This window comes from Sebastes umbrosus, chromosome 3 (assembly GCF_015220745.1).
Source record: "Sebastes umbrosus isolate fSebUmb1 chromosome 3, fSebUmb1.pri, whole genome shotgun sequence".
NCBI lineage: Eukaryota > Metazoa > Chordata > Actinopteri > Perciformes > Sebastidae > Sebastes > Sebastes umbrosus.
In genome coordinates, this window is record NC_051271.1 from 37,844,024 (window position 1) to 37,871,346 (window position 27,323).

The 27,323-nt window shown below is 42.4% G+C and overlaps 1 protein-coding gene across 7 annotated transcripts in view; it reads right to left on the reverse strand.

Annotated features, from left to right (window-relative positions):
• Window positions 1–27,323, reverse strand: part of sh3pxd2aa (SH3 and PX domains 2Aa) — a 145,995-nt gene that overhangs the window by 75,360 nt on the left and 43,312 nt on the right. For 6 of the 7 annotated variants that reach the window (XM_037764130.1, XM_037764132.1, XM_037764126.1 and 3 more), the window contains exons 4-5: window positions 25,052–25,128; window positions 22,491–22,582 (exon numbers count right to left, since the gene is read on the reverse strand). In XM_037764130.1, coding sequence (XP_037620058.1) covers window positions 22,491–22,582; window positions 25,052–25,128 — 169 coding nt within the window. Of the gene's footprint in view, window positions 1–22,490; window positions 22,924–25,051; window positions 25,129–27,323 lie in introns of those variants that run through there. The other variant, XM_037764131.1, reaches the window with a different exon arrangement.

Here is a 27,323-nt window from a genome sequence, read left to right on the forward strand (position 1 = left end):
GAGTGAAGGATGGAGAGAGAGAGAGGGAGGAATGACTTTGGCCAGCTGCCCGTCCTCCCCGCAACAGACACAAATTAGTCATGTGACTCCAAAGCGGCACCACCATCCTCTTCCTATACTCCTTCTCTTCCTCCCCTCCCTCCCCTCTTTCCTCCTGTCAGAGAAGAAGCCTACCTCTCCCCGCATTGGGAAGAATCAGGGGAGGGGGGATCAGTTTAAGATGTCTTAATGGATTCTAATGGGATTACGCCACAAGGCTAAGCTATAGATGTGGGGGGGTGGTGACGCAGAGCTGTGTGTGAGGTTTGCCGTGCTGAGCGCGTCTGCCTCCGCCCTTGTCAATAGGGACTTTCGGACTCTGGCAGCATGACAATTGAGTTAAAAAAGACGAGCGAAGGAGAGATCAGGTGAAGACAGACTGTGCTATTTATAGAAACGCAGACCTGACTATCTGTCCGTCGTCACTGCCCATTCTCCCTCCATTTCCCTCCTCCTGTCCTCTTTCTCTTGTGCTCCTCAGAACCAATGTCCCAATCAAAACCCTCATCTAACCTCAAATGTAGCCCTGTCATCCTGCTGCAGTTCAGTTCAGACACAGGCACAACAATAAAACTAAAGCATGATGCTGTAGTGCTTATTCTTATTACAACACTGTATTAACTGTGTAGTAATTTGTGCAATAATTCAATAATCTGGCATCAATACTGCTTTTATACTGTATATTGAATAGGGCTGTGTATTGGCAAGAATCTGGCGATACGATACGTATCACGATACAGAGGTTACGATTCAATATATTGCAATATATTGCGATACTGTAAGTAAGACAAAATAATGCGATATTTTATCAAATTTTAGGAAAACTGCCATAGTATAAAGATCATACCACCATATGCATAAAATCTTAGTAAAAAATGTTTACTTTTTTTTTATGCAGTCAGGACAGTGGGATCTGCATTTATCACTGTCCTGTAACATCCGACATCACAGCACTACTTTAAGAGGGCAAACACACTGAGAGCACATCTCTTTGCAAATTAAATAAAGTAAGCTAAGCTGTAAACTATAAATTAAAAATTGATACAGTGTTTTTGAGAATCGATACAGTATCACAAAACATAATATCGCGATATTCGATCTTTTCGATATTTTCTTACACCCCTAATACTGAAATATCCTTATTTAATTCTTATTTATACGATTCTTGCATTTATATTTAACACACTTAATATATCCCAACTTCTAAGCATTTATATTTAAAATTAAAAAAACAATTAAAAAATATTTAATCGTGATTAATCGCAAATTAATCCCCCATTTTTTATCTGCTCTAAATGTACCTTAAAGGGAGATTTGTCAAGTATTTAATACTCTTATCAACATAGGAGTGGGCAAATATGCTTCTTTATGCAAATGTATGTATATACTGTATTTATTAATGGCATGTCTGTAAAGGGGAGACTCGTGGGTACCAATAGAACCCATTTACATTCACATATCTGGAGGTCAGAGGTCAAGGGACCCCTTTGAAAATGGCCATGCCAGTTTTATCCTCACCAAAATTTTGCGCAAGTTTGGAGCGTTATCCAACCTCCTTCACAACAAGCTAGTATGACAGGTACCAATGGATTCTTTCGGTTTTCTAGTTTCATATGATACCAGTATCTTCCCTCTAGCTTTAAAACTGAGCCCGATACAACATAAAGATTGCAAGTTGCATTAATGCGTTAAATAAATTAGTGGCGTTAAAACTAATTTGCATTATTATCACATTAACTTTTACAGCCCTACATTTTTTTTTTGGTTCTTAAGTTTTTTTCTTTACTTATTTACACTGTAATTATAGATTGTATGTGTTTGAGGCACATATTTGTACACATTTCTTATTTCTATTATTCATTTATATTACTCTACATATATTGTGTTATATATTGTAGCGTTGTGTAGATAATTTACATTTCATATACTCCTTTATTTCTATTTTTCTGTAACTGTAAAGTCCCAACTTCCCCCCCCTGGGGATCAATAAAGTATGTCTGCTTCTGCAGAGCTAAATCCCACTAGAACCTTTTCTCCTATACCCTCTGTCGTTTAAAAATAACCACCATATAGGCGGTAATATCAGCTCCCAGACAGCGACGAGGGATATAGAAGGTGAAGTGGTTCGTGGATGACTAATAGCAACACGACTCTTGTTTGAAGAGGAGCACCAGATTGCAGCTGATGGCTGTCGGTACATCTCTCAGGATAACAGAGGGATGGATGTGTGTGAGGTAAGTATGTGTATGTGCGCATATACTGGTGTGGATGCTGAGTCAGTGAAAATATGCCCACCACCAGGCGGTGTGTGTTATTGATCGTGCTACGATTCAGTATCAGCTACGCAGCTGTGAGAGCATCGTTGATTGGGACGGTTGACCTCCTGCCCCTTGTGAAACAGCCCGCTTCGTTAATGAGGGAGCTTTTATCTTGTCAGGTACGATGCAGAGCAAATAGGCCCGGAAGATTATACTGCAGTGGCAGGAGAGCGGCCGCTGCCCCGCAGTCAAGGATGTGCCCTCTCACTGCATGAGGTTAATGAAAACCTCCTCTTGGCTCTCACTGCGACCGCATTCAAGCTAATAAAGAGACGCCGACAAGTACTCTTGTCCGTGCACATGAATACGCACAGCGCTCTACAAGAAGACACACAAGACAGCAGCACACACGCATGAGCAAAAGCCATCTCTCATTTCAGATACAGCAGCTCCGGATTCTTGAGTGTCGCTATGCTCGTTCTGGCTCGCTTTTTCCTATTTCTCTCTCTCCCTTCATCCATTCCCCTGTGATCTGATGTGTCTGTCTCTTTGTGACCGGCCAGAGCAGATGAATGAAGCCTTTATACCGACATCTCCGCCACGATCGCTGTGTGCTAGCAACCAGAATATGCTTCATTGTCACCAAAGTGGGACTCAGAGAGAGCGGGACTTGACCCCTCGTCTCATCCCCGTCCATCTCAAGCCACGCTGGACACACGACCTCTCCTAACACATGGGGGGATGGACAGTATTCAAGTCAATGGCCAACGACTTTCAGTGAGTTGTGCTGCGGAGTGTCTTGGATGTGTCTCAGTGGAAAGTATGCTGTGGACAGACCGAGCCTCAGAGTTGGCAGGGTTACTTGCCAGGATGTTTGACCTTTGCGATCTAGGCTTGCCGCAGTGGCATTAAAGATGCTGATATCCTCTGTTTGGGTACAAGGGAATGGGAATGTTAAAGGAACTCAATGTAAGAATCAGAAATTGCTTGTTAACAGCGACACCTGTGGCCTTTAAGTCAACGAAAGTCAGCATCCTGTTGCTCGCGCTTGCGCTCGCTCTACATAGACATGAACGAGCATCGGTCAAAACAGTGAGGCGACACACGTCAGCTAAAACCACAATATCACTCTATATTTCAGCTGCTACTTAAGTAGTTTTGTTGCGTTCTTTGTTAACCACACATTTAAAAGTGCGACGGAATCCGGGAGGAAATACGTTTACATTTGAGAATGCAGTTTAGTTAAATGGGAAGGTCATTTTGTAGGAGACAGGGTTGGGTCAAGAGTAGGTTGACCATATTTTCAAACCCCCAAACCGGGACCCTTGAGTGTGCCACACATACGTGAACGCGCACACCCATGCACGCACGCGTTAATTTGCACACGCTAATATGCATGCACTATAGGCATTTTGATCAAGATGGCTAACTTGGCGTACCTGTGACGCATTTGAGCAAGGAGTGGGATCAGAAGGAAGGCGTTATTATAGGGGAGTGCATTAGAGGCTGTAACAATCATGATTTATCACATTCACTACTTTCACCCCCTTTAATCACAGGACTATCCCCGTCATGACGCACTGACAGTCCGGGAGTCCTGTAGAGAGTTTTTCCTCAGAGGACACTATGTACATTATTTTTCAACTTTAGTTTTGAACCCGAACAATCACATCACGTTGCTCGCCACAGCCTCAGGCTATTATAATGAACATTGTGGAGCTCAGAGGACATTTTGGCCAGGATGGAGACACCGTGAAAGACCGAGAGGAACGGACGGTCCTGAGGGAGTTATAAGCGGAACGAAAAGCCTGTCCCGGAAAAACTGGGACGTCTGGTCACCGTGGTCAAGAGGCCAACAGTAACAGACTTTACAGCACCGAGCAGACTCAGCAGCTAGCACTATTTGCACTAATAAATTAGATGGTGATTGAATAATTTATTCATTTTTCACTCTATTTACTATTGATTTTATTTTTTCAGGGGTGCAGAAATGGTACACATCTGGTGTGAATAAAGCGACAAGCTTTCTCAAAGTATAGCCGACAGTATATACATGACCGGTACAAGCCCAAGTACAAGTGACCCAATGTGTAAAAGGATTGCCCCCTCCTTCAGCCAAAGTGCAGAGGTAGTTTTTATATGCACGCTGGATGCCTGCTGGGTTAATTGAACAAGCTAACGCTAAATGATCCACGCAGAGTGGCGATACAATAGGTGTAAGTGTGGGACCTGGAAATGGCTGGTTGTAACTTATCAAGGAGGTGAGGACAGGGGCCAATGAATGAGTTTTGTTTGGTGGAGAACAGCAGCAGCATGAAAAGTACTTTGCCATAGCAAACTCCCAGGGAGCCTGTTAAGCTATTCACGCTGCGCATGGTGTGAAAGGCAAATACAACCTCGGAGCTCTATAAACAAGTCCCAATCAAGAGAAAGGCAGGCGGCGTGAGCGGTTTCTGGTCCGACTGTAGATGTCTACACAAATCACTCAGTTCAAGTGAAGGCCTAAAACTGAAGTTGGGCTTTATTTGAATCTCTGGTGTTAACTGTTCTTGATAAAAAAGATCAAACGTAGTCAAAGAAGACACAGCTGTTGAAGCCCTTTGTTAATCCTGACACACAGAGACTGACTGCTGATTGGATCAATAAGCGTGGGCGTTTGCTGTTGTTGTAGAACGCAGGTCAAAGTAAAGGTTCGCTTGTTTCACGTGTGGCTGGTTGTTAGCATTAAGCATTCACAAAGGGCTTTAGAACAACATGCCTGCATGACATCCAAGCATTTAGCCCACTGAAACAGCTCAGGAGGAAAACATTAGTCAACACGCAGCCACATTAGCCATGCTAGCAACTAGAGCCGCAGCTAATTAGCACCAAGATTAACCTGATCAAGAAGACACATTAAAGGTCCCATATTGTAAAAAGTGAGATTTTCATGTCTTTTATATTATAAAGCAGGTTTAAGTGCTTTGTAAATACCGTGATAGTATCGAAGCGCTTAATATACAGAGAAATACACACAGCTGGTATTCAGAAATTGTGCTTTTGAAACAAGCCGTTAGGATTTCTGTCCATTTGTGATGTCACAAATATACAATATTTAGACCATTACACGGTTTTAAACGTAAACTTTCTAAATGTGTCACAGTTTATTCCTGGTTGCAGTGTATGTAAATAACATCAGCTGACAGGAAGTAAACATGGACCCAAACTGTTGCCAGGCAACACAATTCTTTTGCAATTCCGTTTGAATGCACTAAAACGGAGCATTTCAGTCAGAGGGTAAATACAGGTATATTCAAGCAGACAGTATGAGAAAAATAAAGGTTTTTTTTTAACATTACAGCATGTAAACATGTTCTAGTAGAAACACAAAATACAAGTATGAACCTGAAAATGAGCACGCTATGGGACCTTTAATTCTATAACAAAGTCAAAAGAAAGAAGTTTAGCTTGTCAGCTAAGTGACTAGCATTTAACGTTACATTAGGACATGCCAGTGGGAGTGAAGCTGGCTATTTTGGGCTTTATTTTTAGAGGTATGGTTTTGGAGGCATCTGCAAAGCATTAGGGCACAAAGGAGGGGCAGGGGAGGGCAAAACGTATAGAGGGTGGGAGGATGAGGAGGGAGTCCAGACTCTATCCAGTGACCCGCATCCCCGAGGCTGAAATCAAACTCTTCCCTCGAGGGCTGAGCAACCGGCTCCGGCTGCCAGCTCTTTCCTACATCTACCTCGAGGTATGGAGAGGAGAGGAAGCGAGGGGTGAAAGGCGACGTGAAGAATACATACTGCAGTGGTGGAGAAAAGGGTGTTTTATGTGGCTAGGTGGAATCTCAAGGCCATCTTTACAGCCAGTAGAAAAGTAGGAGACTTTAAAGATTTTAAGGTATACTTCCAGTATGAAGAACGTAGAGGATTTCACAGGCTTGCTGCTGGTGAAGTGAGAAATGTTCATGCTCACAAATCAATATCTGTTTAACTACTATGAGCCTCAGAATCCGCAGTGATGCGACTAACATTCACACACCTGTTTTCCTGTGTTTCAGAAATTAGGTAAAGGAAAAAGTTAACGCAAATTTGTTTTAACTTGCAACTTGCGATTTTTAGGTTGTAGTGGGCTCAGTTTTACAGCTAGAGTGAAAATGCTGGTATTATACGAAACCAAGAAACATAAGGAATCCATTGGTACCAACCATGTCATACTAGCTTGTTGGGAAATAACGCTCCAAACATTTGGAGCAAAATTTTGGTGAGGAAAAACTGTCATGGCCATTTTCAAAGAGGTCCCTTGACCTCTGACCTCCAGATATGTGAATGGGTTCTATGGGTACCCACAAGTCTCCCCTTTACAGACATGCCCACTTTATGATAATCACATGCAGTTTGGGGCAAGTCATAGTCAAGTCAGCACACTGACACACTGACAGCTGTTGTTGCCTGTTTTTATGCTAAATGCAGTACCTGTGAGGGTTTCTGGACAATATCTGTCATTGTTTTGTGTTGTTAATTGATTTCCAGTAATAAATATATACATACATTTGCATAAAGCAGCATATTTGTCCACCCCATGTTGATAAGAGTATCAAATACTTGACGAATCTCCCTTTAAGGTACATTTTGAACAGATGAAAAATGTGATTGATTTGCAATTAATCACGATTAACTACGGACGATCCTGCGATTAATCGCAATTAAATATTTTAATTGATTGACAGCCCTAAAAAAACGTCTTTGTGGTGGCAGAGTATAACATGCACAGAGGTTGACAATCCACGCACAGACGTGCAATTAAAAACGTCTGTTATTTTGACAGCAGCAGTGTTTTGGTGACACTCGGTCTAAAGTATGCACTAAGTGACTAAATGGCGTCTATGCTAGTGTGTGTGTATAAATGTGTCAGACATAGTAGAGGAAGCTATGTGTATATATCCTGAACAAAAAACATCAACAGATGGGCCCGTTACAAACATTCGAACACACGCTCACGCACATTTCGTCACACTTTTCATCACATACTGACATTTCGTCACAGTGTATTCACCGACTATAGCTCCGTGGAGCGGGAACGCTTTCATGCACATCTTATCAGTTTCAGAGCTTCGAGCTCTCCACATTGATTGTGGAGCCAAAACAGATGTGAGTGAGTATGGTGGGGCCGGCCATGTGGTGTAAGGGTCAGGCAGGTCAGCTCAGTGGTCAGCTGACTGCAGACTTGTTAGTCAAGGGATTTCCAACTGTTTGCTCATGAATGAGCGTGTATACAGCAAACTTAGGAATCTGAGTTTTTCAGGCGGTTCTTCTGCCTTTTGTTTTTCACACTGTGTAACCTCACCTCTTCCTCGACTGTTATCTACAGCACAAAGGGGTGCCTCTGAACTACGATTATGTTGGCTTTTATGGGTGAACGAAATGAGGTTGTTAGCCGTGTCAAGCCTCTTAAAGAAAATCACTAACTGCCATAGTTCAGTTTCTATCCTCAGAGAAATAAGTGCTTGAACATGCCGATTTGTTTTTACACATACTGTACAGGGCCGTACCGAATAGTTCAAAGCTTCGGAGCCTCATTCATAACGTTTCAAATATTTGAATTCTAAATCGACATCCGAATGCTACGCAGCTTTTTTTTTGCATGACTATTCAAACTGGTCATGTTCAAGTTCAGGCTACATTAATATTATTAGTATTATACTATTTGTAGAATTAGATTTAGTGGTTGCTGCATAGGATTGTTTCCATCTTGTGTGATCCAAAAATTTCCAATAACTCCAGAGCGTTGTAAAGTCCAAAAGTCAAAATGTATTGAAAAGAAATAGATGCAATAATTTCCAAAATTCACAACATGTTTTTATCGAATGATAGATTCCGCTTTAATCCATATTTGTTGGCGTTTAGCCTTTCAAAAACAATATTTTCACTGCAGTCAAAAAACTGTTTGCTCTCTGACTTGCCGCACACAAAGGACCTGTATCAACGGGGCGGTCTAACAGCAATCTAACATCATCATAAATAACATTTATATAACTACAATAACACAAAATCTATTTTTTCCTCTTTTTTAAGGTTATGGCATCATAAAATATGACAACAGACATTCAAAGTTTAATTAAAAACCTTAACAGAAGCTTCAAATGTAAAAAAAAGAATAAAAGAAATGACATTGGGTACAGTGGTAATACTGCCTCCATGAGTCTTGCATGCTAAAATTGCTTAAATCTGCTTGGAGAGGTGAAAATAATCCCCTGCTTTATACTTGCAAGTCTAGTAGTATTATTATGATTAGACTTGTTGAAATGACCTGTGATTGGTCAAAGTCTCCCGTCACGGGCTAGATGTTCTAAAGCCTGAAAACAGAGCCATGAGGAGGAGCAGAAGTCTAGTTTTCTCTCAGAACACTTGAATTACAATATGCTGAAAGCTTATTATGGGATGTTTTGACCATTGATGCCAAAAACATTCTGCCTACTGCCACTTTAAAACTGTAAAAGAAGAAGAATTGTAAAACTGGTCCATGAAGGCAATGGATTTCCTCATTAAGCGTATATGAGTGGCTTGGCAGATAAAGGGCTAATTAATGTGTTTACAAGTATTAACATAATGGCTGCAAGTTAATGACTCTCAATGGCCCCCTGCTAGGCTAGCCTGCAAGACCAGTAAATAAACACTTCTCGAGATTATCGCTTTAGCCTCTCTCTCTCTCTCCCTCACTCCCTCGTCCCTGAACTCCACACCCCAGTTCATCCCTCAGCGTCGCCAAATCCGGACCTCAGCCCCAACCCTCCCACCTACTCTAAGCCCCTCAAGAGCCACAAATTACCCTCAGACATCCCCTGCCTTTTAGCCCTCCTGGCCATGACAAGGCTAAAGCTCACTGTGGGCATTAGCATCCCAGATGGGCTTCAAGGAATCAATTAACCGCAACGCTCTCCCGTACACACAGTGCAGACACACTTACTGTACACACACAGACACATACAGGTTGAAAACATACAAAAAAAAAATCGGCAACCGAGGAATTATTAAGCAAATAAATACACACAAGTTACCATGTGAGGAGCGTCAAGGCCCTGATGTACTCCACATGAAAGTGCACAGTGGACAGTTTTATACTACATTGGGTGTCCGCATAGGCAGACCTGTTCACACACGTGCAGTCGCTGCGTACTATTCATGCCTACAGTCGGACATTATGTATCTGCACAGTCCTCCCACAAGACGAAATGTATGTCTCGTGGACCCTTGGGGTGAGGAGGATGCGTTAGTATGTTTCTTGAGGCCGTAGGGTTGTGCAATAGCATCATGGTATTTTTATCTTTATCTCTTATTTATGCTGTTTTATGCAGATCTTGTGCAATATATGCTGTATGTGTTTCTCTGTTTACATGTGGATTGTTATTTGTCTTTAAAATGTATCGTATCGTATCGTATCGTATCGTATCGTATAATGTGAGCTTCACTTACAGCCTGTCCCCTAAAAACTACGTTCCCATTGCTGTCTCATCAACTGTCTCTTTACATGCATAAATGAGGAAAGGGAGGTCATTCAGGTTTATGTCCAAAGCCCTTCTTATTGCTCCAACCGTCACCTTCAATCTCCCAAAAGCACATTAATCACCATTCGGCCTCCACATGTTTAATATGTTCCTACTTTGGCCTCCTGTGAGTAGAACATTTTTCAAATGTAAAGTAGTAATTAGTCTGAGCAGTGCTAACAAAACATTAAAAAAGGCGGTAGTCCGCCATCTTTGTTATTGTTTCTGGTGCACGTCTTGTTTATTGTAATGCTCTTTACGTTGGTGTTAGTCTAGCCTCTTTGTCTCGCCTGCAGCTTGTTCAGAACGCGGCAGCTCGTCTTTTAACCGGTAATCGTAAACGTGATCTCCTCTATTCTGGCTTCTCTCCACTGGCTCCCTGTGCGTTTTAGGATTGATTTCAAGATTTTATTATTAACATATAAATAGTTGAATGGGCAAGCTCCAACGTATCTCTCAGACCTTTTAAAACCACATCTCTTATCAAGGACTCTCAGATCCACTGAGCAGTGGCTTCCGACTGTCCCGAGGCCAACGTTAAAGTTCAGGGGTGACCGAGTCTTTTCAGTTGCAGCTCCAAAGCTCTGGAACGCTCTGGAACGCTCTGCCTCCACATGTTGGGCTGTCCCCCGCACTGCCTGTTTTTGAATCAAACCTCACAACACACTTTTATTCCTTGGCCTCTGCCTCGGCATGAGAGTTGCCTTTTTTAATCCTTTCCTATTGGTGTTAGCGCTTTTATTATTTTAATGTCCTGTTGGTTTCGAGTGTTTTTAATGTTAATAAAACAAATAACAAACAAATCAAGTTGGATTGGATTGGATGCTCATTACACTAAGCAACAAGAGGCATGCACGAAATAAGGAGACTTAGAGAAAAATATCTGTTTAAAAAAATATCTGTATACGTGTAGACAGGGCCTTAAATAAATTAGTACTTTGGCAAGTACTTTTAACTAGTTCCACGGAGCTTACTGTAAGAGGCTGAGGGGCAGGGTAATCGGAAGCATCTACATTCCTGCCAGGTGGCTCCACCCACTCCCATACCACAGTATTGGGAGCAGGTGTGGAAAGCCACACAGCTGGAGCTGATCTCTTCATCAGGGGAAAATAAAGGACTCTTGGAGAGTTCATTTTGCCCCCCCACCTCCCTCCCAGATATCCAGTGTGGAACCTTTGTTGCATTTTGAACCGGTAAGTCGTCAGTGGCTCGGCTAAGGTAGTTTTTGGCTTTCTAGTTATAGCGATAGGGGCTACTAAAGGAGGAGAGTTTTCTGTTTTGTTTGTGAGACTTTGGGTTCGGGTAAATAAAAACCCTTTTGACAGTTAAGCTGACTGTCTTTGATTCATGTACTGCCACTTTCTTCCCCGTCCTCCGCCCATTCCCCAGACGACTGACCTGCTGAATGTAAAGTTGCAAATAAGGTTGTACGTAATTTCTGTTTTCATTGAATTTTCCACTTAAGCCTAAGCAAAATTACATAGTGGCCAAACGGTGGTACTACAACTTCCATCACGTGATGCCATTGGGCCCAAAAATACTTTTCCCCGTAAACTTACATTGGGAAAGAGACGTCCATATATTTTTGAGGTGAATCAACTCCTCAGTATGAACACTCTAATAGCCCTTATTTAAATAATTAGGTCCTAAAAGTTGTAAAACGCACTAATAGCTGAATCCAGAGGTATTTCCCTTCCTTCGTTCATGTGAATGAAACCCAGACCGAGGCTGGAGCGAGGGCTGGGAGGCGCAGTTACTGCACTTGCTCTATGAGCCCAATGGATGTGGAAGATCGCCGAAGATCTGGGTCATTTTATATCCCGGATGTCAAACTTTTTTTGCTTCATGCGTGCGTCACTGAGCAACTCTCATAGAAATGAACAGGACCCCGCCTCCAACACTGTATCCAGTTCTCTTAATACAGCCATGGTCATACCAGAGGCTGTAGCAGCCAAACTCCTGAGCGTATCTAACCGAGCAAGAGTGCAATTAGTGCTTATGAATTCAACCCTTCATTTGTAAGGGAAAAAAAAGTTTATTTCTTCAATCAAAAGAAGTTACATAGCCCTTTTAAATATAAGCTTCCTGTCAACATCAGTGACGGAGCTGGACACACTTACGCCCCATTACTCCACCCTCACTCAGCAACACAAACACATTATCACCCACTTATTCCTAATTAGCCCCAAAAACACCAAATCTGTCTTCACCCCGTCACCAGGGACTACCACGCCGCTTAGGCCCCAAAATCTGACCAATCACACGAGTCCATGACTTATCCCAGTAATAATCTGATAATCTTGCAGCATCTCCCTCCTCGAGCCACAAACCAAGGTCGATCCCTATTGTTATTCACGGGGAGGGTTGCGAGCGGGGGCACGATGAATGATGATAACATCACCCCGTATCTCACACTATACGGTCGCCTATGGGGGGGGGCAGTGGCCAATATTTTCATCATGGCTGAAATGCGGTATGCGCATATTAATAGAGAAATTTGTCACCGTTATGGTCTGCAGAGGACAGATAATGCCATTTAGGCTGATAGTTATATGATTGCTATACCACGGCCCCAGACAGATAAAACAAATCACAGCCCACGTCCCCATGCAATTGACTCGATAAAAATGCAAGATGCTGGGGAAAAAATGCGAAGTAAGGGGGGGGGGGAATCATGTCTCACAAAAAGGAGAAAGGAGAGTCTAGCTTTGGAGAGAAATTCCATCCAGTGGAAATAGATCTCACACAGGAAGAGGAGGGGGCCAAAATGGACTTAAATACAGAAAGAAAGACTTCTCAAAGCTTGAGAAGCTGGTCAGACACTGCATACATTTATAGAGGAAGGGAAGCCCTGGGGAGGTTTGTTAGCGGACAACACATTAGACCAGGAGCTGAACTGGATACAGCAGATGAAGGCGAAGAGAACTGTTCAAACAGCTGTTTGTGAAGCACGCCACCATGTGGAGAGTTACCGGAGAGTAGAATGAGAGATTATGGAGCTTGATGGAAAGCAGTGATTTCTTACTTTTCTGTCATTAGTGAGCAGTGATCCTTTAAAGGGGATATATCATGAAAAACTCACTTTTTCAGTGCTTGTGCACATACATTTGGGTATCCGGAGTACCTCCCAACCAACAAACTGTGAAATGGGCTGCCTAGATCAGAAAACATGTGATTCAACAAGTCATTCAGATTTGGCTCTCCTTCCTATGTCACATGCAAGATCATTAGAATATACCGTCCACGGCTTGAGAACTACCTTTGCAAAGGTGCACCATATTTCCTCGCAAGCCAATCAGAGCAGACTGGGCTTTCTTTGGGAGGGTGTCTTAAAGAGACAGGCACTAAACCGAGGTAAATGTAACGATTAACGGTGATATTGCCCTGCCCTAGACTCTTTAGCGAGCTGTAGTGGTGGGACAGAAATACAAAAAGAGTGATTTCCCCTTGATAGACCATTTTATTTGAATAATTTCAAGAGACATGAAGAGATAAAACTACACAGTATTTCCAAAGAAAGACGAAAAGATTAGAAAAAAAACTCTGGAAAATAAACTGAACATTTTTCTTAAGGCCATGACACACTAAGCCAACGGTCGGCAGTCAGACAGTTTGGGGCCGTCGGTTGGGGGAAAACGACGGCGGAGGGTCTATGTCGATACGACCTGCACCCTCACATGTTAAATCCAGCGTGGTAAACACTACACATCCAGTAAAGTATGGAAACACTTTGGGTTTCACACATTGACAGGAAAAGCAGAGCTAGACATCACAGCTAAAGCTGCATGCTAACTCTGTCACGGACAGGAAACGTTATCGTATTGCAGTAAGGTGCGGTCGAGCCGGCCGTTGCTCTCATCTCCGTGGTCAAATGGGCCGACGCTACAACTGTAGAGCACCCATATACTGACATTTATGTTAAATGCATTCAAACGGCCACGATGGAGCTGACCATAGATGTATAAAGAGAACGGAGCTGACGGGAGAGCTAGAGACCACCTTGGAGAAGTTAGAGGAAGTAGACACCTCTGACTACGTCCGGTTTTCAAAATAAGGTGTTAACAAAGGGAACTGTATATACAAAATACATATATGGAAATAAGATTGATTGGATTATATTCAGCAGAAGTATAAAACATAACATGTCCCTTATAAATTGAAAAGAAAATACCTCTAATTTGTGAGGGAATGTCTTTATTCTTTGATTTTCAGGTTGCTACAAAATATTGAATAAATAATGTCTGACAATGACTCATATATTTGACTTCAGGACATCTCTGACTAAATACATGCTGAAAATCAAACATTTTTACTAGATTAATTTAGAGATTTTCCAACGTAAAAGTCCCTAGTAGTGTAGGATCTAACTTTGTCCCATGGTCTAGTGTTAAAAAGTTAATAAAAATCGCAATAAATTATAGTATCAAATCCCAATACTTAAAAATCACAATACGTGTCGAATCGGCACCCAAGTATCGTGATAGCATCGAATCGGGAGATAGGTGAATCATCCCAGCCCTAACAATTAATAAAGATTGCTCCTGTCTGTATCTTTAGCTCACACACTCACTTGTGTCAGTATTTTCCAATACCTTAGATCAGCAAATGTACCCGATGATAACCTTTAAGTTTCACCTTGATACCAGTATACCGTTACAACGCTAGTCCTTTGACATCAGGCTTTTTTTCCTTCGCGGGAAGGAAAGATCCATATGTTCTTCTGCAGGACATTTCAATTCGTCAAAAAGCAAACAAAGAGACCAGAGATCCAGCTGAAGGTCCATTCAAAATACATTAAACATCAAGGGCGCTCGGCTTCAAACGGGAGCAGCTGATTGCACGAGAGTGACATCAGACTGGAGTCTCACTTCCCACTGAGCTGTAATGCTTTGCTCCGCAGGCAGGGGTCGGTCTCCCTCAAACGCAGGCCAGGCGGAGAGGGGAGAGAGGAAACTGTGGCTGATGGCGGGATGTGCTCACGGTCCGTGTGCTTTTCTGAGCTTTGATTGATGGGATTGATTCCCTGGCTGCACCGCGAGGCACGTGGCTCCTTTTTTCTAATCAGATCATAGTCAGAAAAATTCAATCAGACGTAGTAGGAGTAGGAGAGGGTGGCTGGCTGTCGTCAAAGCACGACTCATTTAATGAGATTTTTATGGAGACGGTATAAGAAATACGACCTCACGGTTTGATCCGGTGGTAAAAACTTTAACCTAAATGTCAACATATTGCATCCGCTGCCTCGTGTGAAATGTCTTCTGCAGCTTATCAGAGACAACGTGGGATACGCTCCCCTGTTTCTGACCTCCTCATCTCCCCAGGGACTCATCCGCTTCATCCCCCTTCCTCCTTTTCCAGGAAGTGATGAAGTGGACATATTTCATCACCCTGGTAGCTACAGCTGTCCTGGCCCCGCTCTATTCATCACACCCATGTACAGTCTGGCCCTCCCAAAGCTATTACTGTAGCAGCCCAACCCCACCTTGACAACACCCTGTGAGTAAGTGTGTGAGGAAGAGAACACAAGTGAGTCAGACAGCGCGTCGGGCCGGCGGGCGGGTGGGTGGATGGGCGGGTGAATGAGTGCATCCCTGTAAGATGATGGTGAGAGCAGAGACTGTGGAACACCGACGGGAGGTGCACTGAAATAACCTGACGACAGCAAAGCCGCCGCATGCAACAAGCGATTTAGTCCTGAATAAATGGCGCTCTCCTGCCGCTGAATCTCTAAAATTTTGAAATATAATTGCATGAGGCGTAAAACTGCTCCGTTTCAGACGGATCGATAAATGCTCACGCACGAGAGCACATACATGCACACACATAACGTCCCACAGGCCACACGCTCGGCTGACCACTCCTCACCACTCTGACACAACTTAAAGTGTTTAACCCCTTCGACACCGGCGCTGCGCGCACTGCTCGCGCCACGCCACGCCGTGCCGCGCGGTCTCCAGTGAGTGCTATTGATCCTAATAGTTAGGGGAATGGAGCAGCTTATCCATTAAGGCTGAGTGAGTCTGTCGCCTGTCTCCACCTCGCAGCAGACAGAGTGGAACGGACAGATGACTGGGAGGAGAGAGAGAGACAGAGGTGGGAAGACTGGGAGGGGGAGGGGAAGAAGGGGAGAGGGAGCGATGCTGGACGGCAGAGAGGACGAGGACGAGGATGAGGACGAGATGGGAAGAGAAGGGAAATAAGTGAGGTAATGAGGAAGGAGAAAAAAGGCGGGAGGAAATGGAGGAGGACAGGAAGTGAGGCAGTGTATTTATATACATGTAGCAGCTTTCAAGTGTAGAACGTCACAAAGTGCTTCACGATAAATAAAAAAAATGTGCATCACCAGGCATCGAGATATCATTTGAGACTCTGAGGAAGCAACCACTTTTTCTAGTTTTCTAGGTTTACACAAGGAAGAATAAAGGTTTCAGGTTTGATAACATATAGGGCTGCCAACTGATTAAAATATTTATTTGCAATTAATCGCATGATTGTCCATAGTTAATCATGATTAATCACAAATTAATTAGAACCTATTTTCATTCACATATCTGGAGGTCAGAGGTCAAGGGACCCCTTTGAAAATGGCCATGACAGTTTTTCCTCACCAAAATTTAGCATAAGTTTGAAGCGTTATTTAACCTCCTTCACATCAAGCTAGTATGACATGGTTGGTACCGATGGATTCTTTAGTTTTTTTTGTTTCATATGATACCAGGATCTTCTCTCTAGCTTTAAACTGAGCCCGCTACAACCTAAAAATCACAAGTAGCATTAATGCATTAAAGGGACTGTTTGTAACTTTTTACACGTATAAATCACCCGGGTCGGTTTCCCATGCGCGCTCGCATATGCGCGCTCTCATGTGGCTGCGCTGTTCAGACTCAGACTCCAACACAAACTACACGGAAGCACCAAAACCGCAAAGTTATATCAAGTGAAGCCCGTCTTGCAAAACAATGTTGGCTGCGGTCACAGGACGCGGGGGAGACCATAGCTTTGGTCTCCAGGGACGGAGTCTCTGCTGTACTCTGCTCCTCTGCCTGCTTGCCTTCACTCAGCTCGCTCCACCTCACATGCATGCGCACACAGTACACACTGCAGAAGACTTCGTAGCTCTGAGAATATCTAGTGAATGTTCAGTGGACGTTTGTGCAGAAATAACTGCTGCAGCTCCTCCAGACCAACAGAGGTTTCCCGTGTCTTGTGAAGTGACGGGACTCCGCAGCGAGAAACGTTATCGTCTCCAACCGGGTACCGGTGTCTTCCCTGTTCCTGGTCGGGCTGACTTTCGTTGACTTAACAGCCACAGGTGTCGCTGTTAACAAGACATTTCTGATTCTTACAAACAGTCCCTTTAAAGAAATTAGTGGCGTTAAAAAAATTTGCGTTAACACGTTATTATCACGTTAACTTTAACAGCTCTAATAAAAGGTCATCCAACCCAAACCCCAATCAGGACTCAGTATTGACATATGATCAATATTAAATAACTCTTGATCAGGACGTTCCTAAAACGCACAAAGCTCTGCAAAAAGTCTAAATGTATATAAAAACACAGAGAGTAAACAGAGGAGATGTATGGTAAGAAGTCAATTCCAGATCATTTGGATCTAACAGATGAGCTGACAGGACACACACTCAAACACACACACACACACACTCAAACACACACACACACACACACACACACACACACAAACCATGATGGATTAATATTACTCTTCAGCATCCTTCCTCCTCAACAGCACTCAGGAGGACACACATGTTTACTTGGACACACACTACCAACACACACCGCTGTAAATCAATGGCCAATCCCATTCCTGAGCACACTCTCCCTCGTGATTCATTTTCATTTAGCAGATGCATTATGGGTAGAGAATGGAAACAACCCATCAGATTTAGCAAGTCAAGTCCTCTGGATCATGACGTCTTACTAACCATTAAGTGAGCAGTCTTTTTCTTTTTCCTTTTTTTAAATGGAGAGCGGGCAGCTCACCCCCCCCCCCACCCACCCACCCTCGAGTATCTCGCTCTTTTAGTGAGACAGAGTGAAGGCCTGCAGGGATACAGAGAGGCCAGCAGAAGGTCCCGGCTTCATTTGATCCGAAGCTGACTGGAGGACAGCACTTCCTCAGGCAGAGGCTACCAGCAGCAACTGAGAAACTCCCACCAGAGAGGTAGAAGCAGAAGCAGAGACACCCACCCACTGCCTCGGCCTGTTGATTAGAATACTAATGGTAAATGGTAAATGGACTTGCATTTATATAGCGCCTTTCTAGTCTTCTGATCACTTAAAGCTCTTTACACTAGATCTCAGCATTCACCCATCCACACACTGATGGCAGAGGCTGCCATGCAAGGTGCCAACCTGCCCATCACGATCTAATCTAAATAATCATTCACACACCGATGGTTCAGCCTTCAGGAACAACTCGGGGTTCAGTATCTTGATCAAGGACACTTCGACGTGTGGACCGGAGGAGCCGGGGATCGAACCACCAACCTTCCGATTGGTGGGCGACCAGCTCTAACCTCTAAGCCACTGTGGTAAATAGTGTCAAAAGATCCAAAGCCAAGTAGGCAGAGTATTCTCCTGCATCAAGATATCATTTGAGACTTTGAGAGGAGCTGTTTGTGTCGAGCACTGAAGCAACCACTTTTTACTTTTTCCAGAGGTTTTTTATATTCCGTTCAAGGAGCAACACAATCAAGTCACCAAAAGTCCGTTCATTTGTCATGGAGTTGAATGAGATGTGGTTTAGGGCTGTCAAAGTTAACGCGATAATAACACATTCACACAAATTTGTTTTAATGCCACTAATTTATTTAACGCATTAACGCTACTTGGGATTTTTAGGTTGTAGCTCAGTTTTAAAGCTAGAGGGAAGATACTGGCATCATATCATCAAACTACAAAAACCTAATGAATCCATCAGTACCAACCATGTCATACTAGCTTGTTGTGAAGGAGGTTAAATAACGCTACAAACTTATGCTAAATTTTGAAGAGGAAAAACTGTCACGGCCATTTTCAAAGGGGTCCCTTGACCTCTGACCTCCAGATATGTGAATATAAATGGGTTCTATGGGTACCCACGAGTCTCCCCTTTACAGACATGCCCACTTTATGATAATCACATGCAGTTTGGGGCAAGTCATAGTCAAGTCAGCACACTGACACACTGACAGCTGTTGTTGTCCTATGGGCTGCAGTTTGCCAGATTTTGTATGCTAAATGCAGTACCTGTGAGGGTTTCTGGACAATATCTGTCATTGTTTTGAGTTGTTAATTGATTTCCAATAATAAATATATACACACATTTGCATAAAGCAGCATATTTGTCCACATAAGAATATTAAATACTTGACAAATCTCCCTTTAAGGTACATTTTGAACAGATAAAAAATGTGCGGTTAATTTGCGATTAATCACGATTAACTATGGACAATCATGTGATTAATTGCGATTAAATATAGTAATCGATTGACAGCTCTAAACTTAAGGTATCAAATACCTGCAGTGGAGTAAAAAGTACATTATCTGCCTCTGAAGTGTAATGTAGTAGAAGTATAAAGTTGTACTTAATTACTTTGCACCACTGGTCACCATCAGTAAAATGAGGTCTCGTCTCACCTTCATTTAAATTCGAGCAGCATATACAACATGAGGACCAGTAATGCTAACGGACTGATAGCATATTTGCTTGAAATGATCAGGTTTCAGTGGATCATCTATGGCGGACTTGTACTCGTCAGAAAGCCCAGATGGTGATAAAAAAAAAATGGTGGCTGCAGTTTACCATGTTATGATTTGAGCATATTTTGTATGCTAAATGCAGTACCTGTGAGGGTTTCTGGACAATATCTGTCATTGTTTTGTGTTGTTAATTGATTTCCGATAATAAATATAAGCAAGAAAGCATAGTCGCCCTCTCCCATGTTGATAAGAGAATTAAATACTGGACAAATAACAGATAAAAAAAACTATGGACAATTAAATCAAGATTCCATATTTGAATCGACTGACAGCCCTAATGAGAATACGTAACCACAGCTGGACTTCTTACACCTATTAGTAGTTTTCCAAAGCTTACAGGATCTGTGGTTCAAAGTGGATGAGAGTTCGATGTCATTCAACCGCTTCCTAATTAGCGCTTACTCGCTAATAATGTCGACTCACCACAATGATGCCCCATTATGCAGGCTAAGAGGGAAAGCAGGAACGGAGATAAATACATACTTTGAGTGTTCAGCGTGTTCAGAGGTTATTAGCACCTTTTGGCAGCGTGTCACACATTAAAAAAGTTAACAAGCGGCTAGAACGTCTGCAGAGTGGAGAGGAGAGCAGAGCATTAAACACTCGGAATGTCTGAAAAGTCAATATGAGTATAATATGTTAAGACATTACTTTACAAAAACAAATACATACATAGCCATAGACATATCTGTCATAGCCATGTCTAGCTTCAGCTTTGGCTCATCTTGTCATGATTTCTTTCCCTCATGATCTTCTATGATATGGAACTCCTGTGTAAACACCTGTTTAATTCCAGAGGATGAAAATGAAATATCTACAGTTTGCCCGTGCACCGCTGTGTGTGTCACAGATGGGGGGCCAACAGACTGTGTGGTGAGGGCAGCATGTACACACGTGTACAGCTTTATCTCCCACAACTCCTGACAACAAGATTAATGCTGTTTCTTTATGCACTAAAATACATACAGGAGAGAGAAACAGAGTGGGAGAAAGACAGGAGAGAATGATGCTCATGGAGAGAAAGAAAAAAAAGGATCGGAAGAGATGGAGGGCATAAGTCAAATGAGAAGGCAGGAGGAGGAGAGACAGAAGAGAGATGAGAACGCAGGCAAGATGGAAAGCTGTACGGACAACGATGACGAAACCAAAGCTGTTGCTCAAAATATTACGCCGCTGGCGTTTGTAACCTTGAGCTGTCGCGTCAATTAAACATACTTGAATATATGTGGCAGGGTTAGATACAAAGAACTAGAGGGAGGAAGGAGGAGGACAGGAAGAGATACCCTTGCTACGCTGTGCTGAAGAACACTGGCAGGCAGAGGTCACTAAATCCTGCCTGCTTCGCTTCTTTCCTCCCGTCCGAGAGAGAAAGGTGAGGACAAAACTCTAAACTACCGATTGACAGCAGAGGAGGAAACACTGAGAAAAGTAATTAAATTACAAAAAAAAAGACATAGCCTGGCTGTAAGAAGAGTACTCGGTTGCAGCGCCTCGGGTGCAGCTGTCTCGGTGCATACAGGAGCACATTACCAATGAATAGTGCGATACTGGCATTTGAGGTTTGGAGAGGAGAGTGTGTTCTCTAATTAAAAACTACCCAAAGGGGCTATCTCCCGCTATGAAACAAGTCATTCTCCTCCTCCCACTCTCACATCCATCAAATCCTCTCCCTCTCTCTCTCTCTCTCTCTCTCTCTCTCTTCTCTCTCTCTCTCTCTCTCTCTCTCTCCTTCCCCCCCCCCCCCTGCCTGGCCTTGTAGGAGGTTTTAACGAACTCAGAGAGAAAGAGCTGATTTGGGAACAGACAGAGGTAATGAGCTTAGCGGCTGTACGATCATGCTGGATTTTGGGGGCGATGTGTGAAACAATGACATGCAAAAGATGCTGAAATTCATAACAGTGCTAATGTAGGTGTATTAGCATCGGAGATATCGTGAGTAACGTTATCACTCGACAGAGTGATTCACCGTTGACATCATGTTTACATGTTTCACCTGTAATTAGTGTGAGCAAGTTTACATACCGTATGCACGCATCCGTGTGTGTGCATTCATATGTGTCTGTATAGACTAAACCAGGTTAGAGGTAAACAAACCATCATTACTGTGGTGGCAGGAAACCTGTGCAATTATTATTAGAGCTGGGACCATACACCTATCTCCAGATTCGATACTGACACCATACTTGGGTGCCGATTCGATACGATTTAAGTATTGTGATTTGATATTGTGATTTTTGTTAACTTTTTTTATCACTAGACCATGGGAAAAAGTTGAATCATACACTTTTTGGGACTTTTACTTTGTCCTGAAGTCAGTTGAAGTCATTGTCAGGCATTATTTATTAGCTTTTTTCCAGCAAACCAAAACTGAAAGAATAAAGACATTTCTATCACATATTAGTGGTATTTTCTTTTTAATTTATAAGGGACATGTAATGTTTTATACTTCTTGTGAATAAAATCAATCTTATTTTCATATATGTATTTTGTATATACAGTTCCCTTTTTTAACACCTTATTAAATATATATATATATTTATATATATATATATATTATCACTATTAATATCTCTCCATGTATAGAGGTGTTTACCTATGGGCAGTGACACTTAAAAACTGAACTGATGATCCATGCATGCCCTGAAAACTCCAATAAACAAAACATAAATAAAGTGAGACTGTGTAACTTTTGTTTAACAGCACCCACGAGTCACAACTACAGGATAGTGGCACATTGATTGATTATCAACACATCCACAGTCAGTGAAACTGCGTTCAGCTGACCGTAGCGCAGCAGCAATGATGGTGTCACTAGAGCGCAGACGGCGGATCATCCATACATGCAGTGTGTGAACATGCGTTTGGCGTTTTATTGTGTATGCACTGTACAGTATGTGACACTCACTCCACTGGGGGGTTGACGTCCTCGGCTTTCGTCTCAAAGAAGCGCAGCACCTCCTCGCTCTGAGAGATCTGAGGGGGGAGTCGCACCAGCGCCTAAAGACAGAGACAACGGAGAGAAGGTAAAGAGACGGCAGCCTACAGTTGATTACTCACATTCTTTACTTATTTCATTTTCAAGAATCTTAAAACTGCTCTAATCTATGTATTTTTTTTTTTTTTTTTAAATGGATCAAAAAGTATATATGTTGTAACCAGGGTCTGAAATTAACTTTTTTCACTTCCTGTCACTGTGGCAGACAAGTATTTTTTTTTTGTCTGCCACTCAGAAATTGTATCTGCCACTTTTGAAATCCATATGCTAAGTGAAGGAATACAATTTTAGATCTGATGTCGTTCAATGTTCAATATATTTTACACAAAAAACATTATAAACATGGTAAATTACAGTGTTTGAATTACACCCTGGAGGGAGGGTAGTGTACACAGTACTGTACTTTGTTATTGTCATCAATAGTGGTTGTTTGCATAAAAACACACAAATGATTATGATTATTTAAATATTTGCTTTGATTAAAAACAATCTTGGAAAGTTATTAGGAAGTTAAACAGGTCAATAATTCTCTCTCTATTATCTATTTTAGAAACATCTCCTTCAAACAACTGGATTTATTCAAGGTTCTCGCCAAAACTTAATTTTATGAGATTACATTTGAACACATCATGATAACGTTGTAATTTACCTTCGCCCAATAGTCCTTTTTCCTGAGCAGACTTTGAACGCCTCATAATAATAACTCAATGGCACATCCGTTAATGTTAGTAGCTCTGCTATTTATCCTATCAGGACTGTGCTGCCCACCGGCTGCTAACAGCTAACGTTACCAACTCTCCTCCATTGATTTCAGCACAGATTTGTTGTTCAATGTCGCATTATCAGAGAAAAATAGGGTGCATCCCCTCAGGTTTAGTAGCGCTACGCTGTTGAGCGCTGCTTCACCATTGTGTTACCTCCTTCAGCAATAGATAGTGACTTAACAGGCATTTATTTAAATGAAAATCTTCGAGAATATGGAGGAATCATATTACAATGCGTGTATGACACGCCTCAATATAATGAGGGTGAATCACACAGGCTTTTATGGAAAATAACTGTGTCTCGGTGTGCAGGAGCACTTGGTTATATGTCCACCAAAAGGTAATCAACCATCCTTCCTTCCTCCACTGTATGTTCATTGACAAAGCCACACGGCAGTCAAAGAGAGGATCATGTGTCTGACTAACCATCTATATTTAATGATCAGGCTCCAGCTCCAACCAAGGGAACAGCTCACGTACAGTACCGGGGTGCTGGACCGTGAAGATGCGCGACGACATATGTACAACATAGGCTTTTCATTGAAATCGGCACAGACTGAGCTTCCCTCATATATATATATATATATATATATATATATTTTGAAAGAGCCTTGTGGTTGTGATTGAAGAGGCTGTATCTCACTGAGCACCCACAGCTGGCTGGTCTCAGCACCCTGCAATCTCCAGAGAGCAGATCCTTTGAGAACACCGGGTAATTACTCTTCCTCTCCGTTGTTTGCCTCATAAACAGGATGCAGGAAGTAAACAGAGCAGCACACTCCGGCACCGGGCGAAAAGAACAGGCTCGCTATAGCATCTGTAAACATTAGAGCGCTTCAGGTTATTTGGGTAATGAGGAAGCCTTTTGCCTGGTGCTGGGTTATGGATCAGGTTCATTTCAGATGTGTGTAATTGCTTTTGGGTTTTTACATTTCTTTTGGTCCCAATTACTGAGCGGATGGCTGTGGCTAACCCTTCCTAATGCAGGCCAACGATACTGCTCCCTAATTGTGTGTATAGAGACAATCACAAATTTGACTTTCTGCACCCTCTCCCTACTGCTAGTGTGGCTTTGTGCCAAGGGGAAGGAAGGAAGGAAGTAGGGGAGGGGACGACGGAGGAAAGGATCTAAAATCCAGCATAAATTTTAAAAAACAAAATAGGAGAGAGAACAGGAAGTGATAAGGCGAGTCTCCCTCAAAACTGGAGAGGCCGTCGCTTTCAAGGTTTCCTTTTCCTTTGGGAAGGGGACGTTAATTTGGAAGAGAACTTTCTTTCCTGAGTGTATCAAATGAGGGGATGAGGTCGTTAGCGAGTGTGACTTTGAAATAATGGAAGAGCTCAAAGTCTGTCTCATGTGGCGCAGTGACTGAGAGAAGTTTGACGCACAACTAGGTCGCCCCGGCTTCTCTGAGTGTGGCACACATGGAAATAAACAAACCCCTTCAACAGTAGTAGGAGAAGATCACAACATTTCCCCTCCAAGCTGAGGCCTCCATATAGCCTCAGAAGACTCGCGTGTCGGGGCACATTACGCAGACTCTTCAGATTCTCAGGATAGCTCAGCTCTTCACTGCGAGGAAACTTTTCCATGTCCACAATTTGTGTCTAATGTCACATGCGTGCCATGTTTAAAGGAAAAGGACCTTTGACCCCTCACAGGGTCAGCTGGGGAACCGAAGGATGTTTACAGTAAGGCCTCTTTACCCTGCAGTAGTCGTCGATGAAACGCAGCCGCTTCATGGCCACGTCTCGCACATGACTCCTCCGGAACAGGATTTTGCCTGGGAGGGGGAGAAAAAGAAGAAAGAAAGAAATCAAAATCAAAATGCGAGAAGAGGTGAAGGAGAACACGTGAAAATGTGTGATGATGGATGGAAGGGAAGAAAGAGGAGATAGTCCTCCCAGTTGTAGGGTGATTTACAGTGCTTCGTGTAATACCCTGGCCGAGCAGGAGATGTCAGTAATGTACGCTAGTGATCCTTCACGGCCTAAGCAATCTCAGTCCCACACTCAGGGCCCCAGCTGTCCCCCCTATGGATCCCATGACCTCCGCCTGTGACACGGCTTTCAAAATAACAAATAGGATTTATACACACATGGGTCATGCATGTTAGGCCCTCCTCTCATCCCACTCAGGGGGGGACATTAAAGTCACACCACCAAGGACCCCCAACCCCCCCTACAATCAAAATGTTTGCACTGCATTCTGTTTCAGAAGTGTAAACTGATGACTGACTCATTTAGATGCACAGTTTAAGGAGCTGTACGTATGCAATATGATCAATATTATTTATTTTTTTTACCACCATCTGGGCTTTCAGACGAGTACAAGTCCACCATAAATGATCCACTGAAACCTGATCATTTCAAGCAAATAAGCCCGTTGGCATTACTGGTCCTCACATTGTATATGCTGCTCGAATTGAAACGAAGGTGAGACGAGACCTCATTTTACTGATGTTGACCAGCGGTGGAAAGTAATTAAGTACAACTTTATACTTCCACTACATTACACTTCAGAGGCAGATACTGTATTTTTTACTCCACTGCATGTATTTGATACCTTATGTTTAGAGCTGTCAATCAATAACTATATATTTAATCGCAATTAATCACATGATTGTCCATAGTTAATCGTGATTAATCGCAAATTAACCGCACATTTTTTTATCTGTTCAAAATGTACTTTAAAGGGAGATTTGTCAAGTATTTAATCCTCTTATCAACATGGGAGTGGACAAATATGCTGATTTATGCAAATGTATGTATATATTTATTATTTCAAATCAATTAACAACACAAAACAATGACAGATATTGATCCAGAAACCCTCACAGGTACTGCATTTAGCATAAAACAATATGCTCAAATCATAACATGGCAAACTGCAGCCCAACAGGCAACAACAGCTGCCAGTGTGTCAGTGTGCTGACTTGACTATGTCTTGCCCCCAAACTGCATGTGATTATCATAAAGTGGGCATGTCTGTAAAGGGGAGACTCGTGGGTACCCATAGAACCCATTTACATTCACATATCTGGAGGTCAGAGGTCAAGGGACCCCTTTGAAAATGGCCATGCCAGTTTTTCCTTGACAAAATTGAACGTAAGCGTAAGTAGCTAACCTGCAACCTAAAAGTCACAAATTGCATTATAAAAATAAGTGGCGTTAAAATGAATTTGTGTTAATGCGTTATTATCATGTTAACTTTGACAGCCCTATTTTTTTTTTTACTTTGCAGATTCATTATACTAAATATAATCAACTAATACATTATTGTTGTACTTTAAGTGTTTTTTCATTCAATCTTTTTGTTTAAAAATATGTTTATTTGATTAACAATGTTGCTGATTATCGATTTTCTGTCTTATTATTTCAGCTCTAATTAAAATTATTCATTGCTTGAATTTTATTGGTACCTGAGTTTTGTTACAGATACCAAAATAATACTTTTTTAACACCTTGATACCTTAATACCTTGCTTTAACGTTACATTTTTTTTCTTTAGAACACCCTTTTTTTCATTAAACAAAGGATGCCAAACTTCTTAGATGACAAATGTGTAAAAACAAGAAGCCGTACAAAAGTTTTTACTGGATAAAATATCTAAATAAATAAAAACAAATTCATTTAAATCAGGAACCATCTGATCAAAAAATAAGTGTACAAGGACAGGTATTCCATCCTTTGGTACTTGATAGCTTTCAACACTGTGGTGGTGCTGTGGACACATTTTGGTCCGTACCAAAGCAAGTACTGAGGTTCAATACCCAGCCCTTGTTTGGTGATTTGTAATGTGTGTACAGCAACATTTTCAGACCACCTTTAATCTGAAATATTGCCCTGCAGTTTATTGAATTCCACAGGGGTCATACAGCCGGGGCAGAGGAGTTTATCCTCAACCAAACGCAGACAGTCAGTAATGTTTGCATCTGGCGCCACTGGCTTCATAGACAAGAGGTAGCTGGATGACTGG